General features: G+C 44.3%; 1 protein-coding gene across 1 annotated transcript; it reads right to left on the bottom strand.

Annotated features, from left to right (window-relative positions):
• Positions 1–1,019: 1,019 nt before the first annotated feature.
• On the bottom strand, positions 1,020–8,653 carry LOC120298570 (C-type lectin domain family 9 member A-like). The gene is made up of 7 exons (XM_039322455.1): positions 8,396–8,653; positions 6,910–7,008; positions 5,144–5,242; positions 3,893–4,047; positions 1,968–2,110; positions 1,772–1,843; positions 1,020–1,148 (listed from the first exon to the last, which is right to left on the bottom strand). The coding sequence occupies exons 1-6, from the start codon at positions 8,595–8,597 to the stop codon at positions 1,819–1,821; spliced, it is 723 nt and encodes a 240-aa protein (XP_039178389.1). The 5' UTR covers positions 8,598–8,653; the 3' UTR covers positions 1,020–1,148; positions 1,772–1,818.
• Positions 8,654–9,035: the final 382 nt, after the last annotated feature.

Consider the following 9,035-nt stretch of genomic DNA (forward strand, 5'->3'; position numbering starts at 1 on the left):
AAGCAGTAAATGCTCCAACACTGGAAGTTTTTAAGAAGAGACTGGACAGCCATTTGTCCGAAATAGCGTAGGGTTTCCTGCCCGAGCAGGGGGTTGGACTAGATGACCTCCAAGGTCCCTTCCAACTTTACTACTATTACTATTACTAATTTGTCGCTGCCACAGGAAAGCTCGACATGGCGAACTTGCCACGGGACAACTGGCTGCAGGAGAATTTAACCATTCAATTTAATTATTTAAAATGAAGAAAAGAAAATAGTTTAAATCTTTTGTCGTTCCCATTTCATGTTGTCCCTCCTTCGGCATCCTTTCTTTAATGATTCTATTCCGCCCTTTGTTTGATATTAGGGCAGGGGTAGGCAACTTTGGCTCTTCTATGACTCATGGACTTCAACTCCCAGAATTCCTCAGCCAGCATGGGGGAACTATGGCCCCCTCATGACTTGCGGACTTCAACTCCCAGAATTCCTCAGCCAGCATGGGGGAACTATGGCCCCCTCATGACTTGCGGACTTCAACTCCCAGAATTCCTCAGCCAGCATGGGAGAACTATGGCCCCCTCATGACTGGTGGACTTCAACTCCCATAATTCCTCGACCAGCATGGGGGAACTATGGCCCCCTCATGACTCGTGGACTTCAACTCCCAGAATTCCTGAGCCTGCCTGGCTCAGCTTGGAAATCTCTCCCTTTCCCCTCAGCATGGCTGGCCCAGGAATTCTGGGAGTTGAAGTCCACCAGTCATAAAAGAGCCAAGGTTGCCTAACCTTGTATTTAGGGTAACTCTTCTCCTGTGGCAAGTTTCCCATAAACCCCAGTGGGGAAGCCAGATCTGCTTAGCAACCATGTTAATCACTTAACAACTGCAGTGTTTCACTTAACAGGTATGGCAAGGAAGGTCATAAAACAGAGCAAAACTCACTGAAGGACTGTCCCACTTAGCAACAGGAATTTTGAGCTCCGTGGTGGGGATGCTGCGTGGAAACCAGTCACGAGTCCCTTTTTTCAGCGCCGTTGTAACTTTTTTATATTTTTTCTTTTATTAAAAGTTTTACAAATTTAATACAATATAACCGTTGTAACTTTGAACGGCCACTAAACAAACTGTCGTATGTCCAGGACCACCGGGACGGGTGTGTTCTCTGTACTCTAGAAAAAAGAGCAACAAAGATGATTAGGGGACTGGAGGCTAAAACATATAAGGAACGGTTGCTAGAATTGGGTATGTCTAGTTTAACAAAGAGAAGGACGAGGGGGGACAGGATAGCAGTCTTCCAGTATCTTAGGGGCTGCCCCAAAGAAGAGGGAGTCAAGCTATTCTCCAAAGCACCTGAAGGCAGGACAAGAAGTAACGGGTGGAAACTAATCAAGGAGAGAAGCAACCTAGAACTAAGGAGAAATTTCCTGGCACTGAGAGCAATTAACCAGTGGAACCACCTGCCTCCAGAAGCGGTGAATGCTCCAACACTGGAAGTTTTTAAGAAGAGACTGGACAGCCATTTGTCCGGAATGGTGTAGGGTTTCCTGCCTGAGCAGGGGGTTGGACTAGATGACCTCCAAGGTCCCTTCCATCTGTTGTTCTGTTATTCTTTTTTCCTTCCTTCGTCCCTCCCTCCCTCCTTCCAATACTGGAAGTTTTTAAGAAGAGATTGGACAGCCCTTTGTCCGAAATGGTGTAGGGTTTCCTGCCTGAGCAGGGGGTTGGACTAGATGACCTCCAAGGTCCCTTCCAACTTTACTACTATTATTATTACTATTATTATTATTATTACCTAACATCGGCTGCTCTTTAAAGCAGGACTTGGTGTCCCTTCAGGAGTCAGGCTAAGGCCAGCATTCTCCGACTTTTGGAAAAAGGATTTCGAAAACATTTTAAAAGATCTTTTAAAGTTTAAAGGCCCCCCCCCCGATGAGCTCCGCCTCTTGCCCACGCAGCCCCGGGGGGGGGGGTGAAGAGGGGAAACTCACATCCGGAGGTGCAGGAAGCCTCCGTCTGCCCAGTGCCAGGTCCCCCGAGACAGGTTGAAGAACAAACCGATCCAGGTCCTCTGCAGGACGTAGCTGTGGTTAACCAGGATGACCCATTTGTGGGACTCTCGGAGCAGGAATTCCTAGGAATAAGAGGCCGGTCGGAGTCTGGCCACAGCCCAGGAAGGTGGGAACTCGGGGCTGTCCGCAGGAAACCACCCCAAATTCTGGGCGCCCAAGGACAGGGGTCACCGTGCACCTTGGCAACGTCCACCCATTCACGTAAAGAAATGTTGGAGTAGAGTTCACCTCTTGATCAGGAAGACTCTTAAAGTGTATATCGAGACAAAACCAGAGACTTTACTTCTATAAAAGAACAACAGAGCTGTAAGGGATCTTGGAGGTCTTCTAGTCCAACCCTCTGCACGAGCAGGAAAACATATGCTATTTATTTATTTATGAGACTTATATACCGCTTTAAGTGCAAGCACTCTCTAAGCGGTGTACACCAGTAAGCAATGTATATATATATATTTACATTGCCCCCAACAATCTGGGTCCTCATTTTACCTACCCCGAAGGATGGAAGGCTGAGTCAACCTTGAGCCGGTGAGATTTGAACCGCTGACCTGCTGAACACAGTCAGCTAAAGTGGCCTGCAGTACTGCACTCTAACTGCTGCGCCACCTCGGCTCCTATCCCAGGCAAATGGTGGCCCAGCCTTGTTTTGAGAGATGAGAGATATAGAAAGAGAGAGAGAGAGAGAGAGAGAGAGAGAGAGAGAGAGAGAGAGAGGAGGGGATAGAATGGATAAATACATATAGACAAATGATGGTAGGAAGGTAGGAAGATAGGTAAGTAGGTAGAGAGAGAGAGATGGAATAGAGATAGATGATAGATAGATAGATAGATAGATAGATAGATAGATAGATAGATAGATAGATAGATAGACAGACAGACAGACAGACATAGATGAGAGAGAGAGAAAGAGAGAGAAATGGAATAGAGACACAGACACAGTAGATATTAGAAAGGTAGGTTGAGAGATAGATAGATAGATAGATAGATAGATAGATAGATAGATAGATAGATAGATAGATAATAATAGTGAGATAGATAGATAGATAGATAGATAGATAGATAGATAGATAGATAGATAATAGTGGGAGATGATAGATAGATAGATAGATAATAGTGAGATAGATGATAGATAGATAGATAGATAATAGTGAGATAGATGATAGATAGATAGATAATAGTGAGATAGATGATAGATAGATAAATAATAGTGAGATAGATGATAGATAGATAGATAGATAGATAGATAATAGTGAGATAGATGATAGATAGATAGACAGAGATAGATAGATAGATAGATAGATAGATAGATAGATAGATAGATACAAACAGAGATAGACAGATAGATGAGGAGAGAGAAAGAGAAATAGAATAGAGACAGAGACAGACACAGTAGATATTAGAAAGGTAGGTTGAGGTAGATAGATAGATAGATAGATAGATAGATAGATAGATAGATAGATAGAAGATAGATAGCAAGATAGATGATAGATAGAGACAAACAGACAGATAAATGAGAGAGAGAGAGAAAGAGAGAAATGGAATAGAGACAGACAGACAGACAGACAGATGAGAGAGGAAAGAAATGGAATAGATAGACAGACAGGAGATAGATAGATAGAGAGAGAGAGATTGAATAGAGAGAGAGAGAGAGACAGACAGACAGATGAGAGAGAGAGGAAAGAGATGGAATAGACAGATAGACAGACCGACAGAGATAGAGATAGATGAGAGACAGAGAGAGGGGGGAGAGAGGATTTCAAATCCAGGAACATGCAGGGAGCCCCCCCCCGCACCCACCCCCCCACCTCCTCACCCCCAGTTCCACTAATGGCGAGAAGTCTCACCATTTCCCCTTCCGTGTCGGCCTTGACCAGCCGGCCTCCCTGCCTCTGGCATTCGTCCTCGCAGGTTCTCCAGGGCATCAAGCCATCCGTCCATCGGTAGCAGCCTTCCGCCCGTTGCAGCCAGGTGTAGTCCCCGCAGGGTTTGCAGTGTTGACCTAGAGAAGGAGAGGAGGCCAAGGGGAGAGAAAAGCACAGGCACTCCTTCCCCCAGGCTCACTCGTCCCGTTCTTCTCCCTTCGCACGTACACACCCTCTTCAGAACTGGGGGGGAGGAAGGCTGAGTTGAGGGCCGGAAGGAGTAGCTGAAGATGAGGGGAGTAGAGCTTTACACAACTGGGAGGGCGGCGAAGTCCCTGAAATTATTTTTTTCTCTACCTCTCCTACCTAAGGCCTCCCTTCTAATGCCCTCTTTGGATGAGGCAGCCATTGCCAAGTCCTCGGGGCTTTGGGTGTAGATCCAGACTCTGGGGTCCTGGTTGTTTTCTTGTAGGCGTTTCATGACCCAACTAGGTAACATCATCAGAGCTAGAAGGGAGTGGGGTTGCTGAGTGGAGGAGGAGGAGGAAGAGGAGGCAGGAAGAGAAGGAAAAGGAGGATTGAGGGGTCCTTGATGCTCTCTAAGCTCGTTTTTTTGCTTGCAGACATTTCATGACCCAACTAGGGAACGTCATCACAGCTAGAAGGGAGTAGCATTTGCAGGGCGGAGGAGGAGGAGGAGGAGGAGGAGGAGGAGGAGGAGGAGGAGGACTGTGGATCCTCAGTGCTCTCTGAGCTTGGTGGTTTTCTTGCAGATGTTTCATGACCCAGCTAGGTAACATCATCAGTGCTAGAAGGGATGGGTTTGCAAGGAGGAGGAGCAGGAGGAGCAGGAGCAGGAGGACTGTGGAGTCCTTATTGTTCTCTGAACCTACTTGTTTTCTTGCAGACATTTCATGACCCAACTAAGTAACATCATCAGTACAAGAAAGGGGTGAGGTTTGTTCTCTGTTTATACACACATTATTCGTCTCAACGTCTGTTTTGTAATGTGGTGACCAAAGCTGAACGCAGTATTCCATGTGGGGTCTTGCTAAAGTTAAAACCCAGTTAGTCATAAAACCTGGTTAGTTAAAACACGGTTAGCCATACAAGGGGTGGATAGCTCCCTTCTGAAAAAGCACAGGGTTGTCTTTTCTACCCAAAGCCTGAAGCTGCGCAGGGCGGTCCCCCCGTTTGGGAGCCAGGAGGAGCAAAGACGGGGGAGAGGCTTACCTTGGTCTCCCGCCAACAGTTTGATAGCATCGTTCAGCCTTTTCTCCCTGGTCCTCATCAGGAGAGTTTGGGCATTTAATGTGTCGGCCTTCTGGATATCTGAAACGGAGGGGAAGTAAACCAGAGACTTGCAATAGTGGCAAATGTCTCTAGCTCAGGTGAAGGATGAGGGAGAATATTCATTCTCTGAGCTTGTGGGTTGGTTTCCGAACGTTTCGTTACCAGGCTGGGTAACATCTTCAGGGGTGTTTAGGGGGTGTCAATGTCGGCGTTCTCCTGCTTATAAGGGCTTCAGGTGTGCGTGTGTCAAGTGAGGATCTTGTGATGGGTTAGGTGTGAGTCATCAGTGAGAGGCTGGTGATGGGTCTAAAGAGTATTGGGCAGAAGAAGATTTTCCTTCAACTTTTTCCAGGATGGTGGGGGACGGGGTTGGACTAGATGACCTACAAGATCCCTTCCAACTCTTCTCTTCTCTTCTCTTCTCTTCTCTTCTCTTCTCTTCTCTTCTCTTCTCTACTCTTCTCTTCTCTTCTCTTCTCTACTCTACTCTATTCTACTCTACTCTACTCCACTCCACTCCACTCCACTCCACTCCACTCTATTCTATCCTTCATTTTCTTCTCTTCTCTTCTTTTCTCTTCTCTCCTCTCCTCTCTTGTCTCTTCTTTTCTCTACTCTCTATTCTATTCTATTCTATTCTATTCTATTCTATTCTATTCTATTCTATTCTATTCTATTCTTCATTATTCCTATTCTGTTCTATTCCTATTCTATTCTGTATTTCTATTCTGTATTTCTATTCTATTATTCTATTCTATTCTATTCTATTCTATTCTATTCTATTCTATTCTATTCTTCATTATTCCTATTCTGTTCTATTCCTATTCTATTCTGTATTTCTATTCTGTATTTCTATTCTATTATTCTATTCTATTCTATTCTATTCTATTCTATTCTATTCTATTCTATTCTATTCTATTCTATTCTATTCTATTCTTCATTATTCCTATTCTGTTCTATTCCTATTCTATTCTGTATTTCTATTCTGTATTTCTATTCTATTCTATTCTATTCTATTCTATTCTATTCTATTCTATTCTATTCTTCATTATTCCTATTCTGTTCTATTCCTATTCTATTCTGTATTTCTATTCTGTATTTCTATTCTATTATTCTATTCTATTCTATTCTATTCTATTCTATTCTATTCTATTCTATTCTTCATTATTCCTATTCTGTTCTATTCCTATTCTATTCTGTATTTCTATTCTGTATTTCTATTCTATTATTCTATTCTATTCTATTCTATTCTATTCTATTCTATTCTATTCTATTCTATTCTTCATTATTCCTATTCTGTTCTATTCCTATTCTATTCTGTATTTCTATTCTGTATTTCTATTCTATTATTCTATTCTATTATTCTATTCTATTCTATTCTATTCTATTCTATTCTTCATTATTCTTATTCTTATTCTTATTCCTATTCTATTCTATTCTATTCTATTCTATTCTTCATTATTCTTATTCTTATTCTATTCTATTCTATTCTATTCTATTCTATTCTATTCTATTCTATCCTTCATTCTCTCCTCTCTTCTATTCTCTATTCTCTATACTCTCCTCTCCTCTCCTCTCCTCTCCTCTACTCTACTCTACTATTCTATCCTTCATTCTCTTCTCTCTCTTCTCTCTCTTCTCTACTCTATTCTCTCTAATCTACACAGGAATGAGATCGGAAGGCTGGGAGAAGCAGAGATACTTACAGATGTTAAGGAAACCCATCAGCAGGGAGAACAGGGCCAGAGCTACCACCGCTAAGAAAACGGCAAGTAATTGTGCCCAACTGGTTATGCCAAAGAATTCTGGTGGAAAACAAACAAGAAATCCCGTTACCGATAGGAGAGAATATTTGTAGCTCAGCGTTCAATCGTGGTGTTCTCCGAGGATAGTTGTTTTCTTGTAGGCATTTCATGACCCAACTAGGGAACATCATCAGTGCTAGAAGGGAGAGGGAGTTAGGGAGTAGGGTTTGTGGAAGGAGGAGGAGGAGGAAGATATAAAGACTGTGGGGTCCTTAGTGCTCTCTGAGCTTGGCTGTTTTCTTGTAGACATTTCATTATCCAACTAGGGAACATCATCAGTGTTAGAAGGGAGTGGGGTTTGCAGAGAGGAGGAGGAGGAGGAGGAGGAGGAGGAGGAGGAGGAGGAGGAGGAGGAGGAGGAAGATATAAAGACTGTGGGGTCCTTAGTGCTCTCTGAGCTTGGCTGTTTTCTTGTAGACATTTCATTATCCAACTAGGTAACCTCACCAAAGTTAGAAGGGAGTGTGGAGAGGAGGAGGAGGAGGAGGAGGAATTTTGATCATGGGGATGCTGAAAAACAGTCATAAAAAACTTTTTCAAAGTTGAGGAAAACTATTCTGCAGCAGAAATAAAATTTAAATTTATCCCATTGGCCTCATTTAAATTAAATTAAAAAAGAATTAAAATTTGAATTTAAATTAAACGGACTACCATTTGGATTTAATTGAAAATAGATTAATGGAATTTAGCCTTAAACCGTTTAAAATTTGAATTTAAATTAAAATGGATTCAATTCTCACTGCAAAGCAAAGTGGATTAATATTTAAATAGAAATTAAAATGGAGTCCTCTTTGAATTTAAGCAGTTTATCATTTGAATTTAAATTAAAATAGAACGAAGAGTGAATTTAAATAAAATTAAAAATGGATCAAGTTTTGAGTTTAGATTACTCTTAGAAACGGATGACAGTTCAAAAGCACAATTAAACTACCTAAGGCCCTAGACCACAAGAAGCACCAAAGAGGGAACAGGCCGGCTTGCTAGCCATCTTGAACCATCTTGGTTTGTTGTTGCTATAATTAAATTATAGCTATGACGATCATCCTGCCATTTCAAGGAGTAGGCCAGAAATTCGTCTTAATTTTGCTGCTTAGCTGCAAAGAGGTCCCTGTCCAAGACCCACCTGCAGCCTCCTTTCCCTTCCCAACCCCCCTACACGGTGCAGCCTCCAACGGAGGCAAGGTTTCTAGTCCTCATGGCCACCAGGAAGCAGTTCAACCTAGGGAAAAGAGCCAGAAAGGCAGGGAAGGTTTGCAAAGAATCGCAAAGGACTTCTAAGCAAGAGAGCCATTTTGCAAGGCCCATAGGCCACTACTCCCCCCCAAACAAAGACCCCCAGTCCCCCCCCTCCCAGGCCTGTGCCGGGGCAGCCTGGCACCCCACTCACTGGGGGGCGAGAGGCCTAGATTGTACTTCTTCTTCCTGGCCAGGAAGACCTTCTGCTTCTGGGGCAACTTGGCTGCCGCCGAGTTGCTCCAGAAAGCTGGTCCTCTCTGGGGTGTTTTTGCCTGCTGGGGAGTCTGGTAGAAGATCCGGAGGGAGGAGCGGGACCAGGCCCCGAGTGGGGAGCGAGACCCCTGGGCTGGCATCCTTGCTCGGCTGGCCCTGGCACCACCGGGGGGGGGGAATGGGTTTGTCCCTGTTCTCGGATTCACAGTTGAGGTTGGGATGCCAACTGCCACTGCACTGCCAGGGGGGCCCTGTTGGCACTTTTCAGACGGAGGGAGGCTGGGTCCCCCCTCCCCAGAAGCTTCTGGCACAGCTTGGAGTCACCCCCCCTCCCCTGCTCCTGGGCAGATTCGTACCTTGGATGGCTAACCTCCCCGTCCTCTTGCCAAGGAGATGGGAGCAAAGCAAAACCAAAGCCACCAGTTTGCGTTTGATTCAACTCAACGGACGGCGGTCGAGGAGGGGAGCAGCTGCTCTGAGCTGAAGAAGAAACAGATGGCATTTTATGTTGGAGGGAGGGAGGGAGGGAAGGATGGACGGAGGGACAGAAACAGATAGATAGATAGATAGATAGATAG

The sequence above is a fragment of the Crotalus tigris genome, unplaced genomic scaffold (genome assembly GCF_016545835.1).
Source record: "Crotalus tigris isolate CLP2741 ecotype Arizona unplaced genomic scaffold, ASM1654583v1 scf7180000017609.85432, whole genome shotgun sequence".
NCBI lineage: Eukaryota > Metazoa > Chordata > Lepidosauria > Squamata > Viperidae > Crotalus > Crotalus tigris.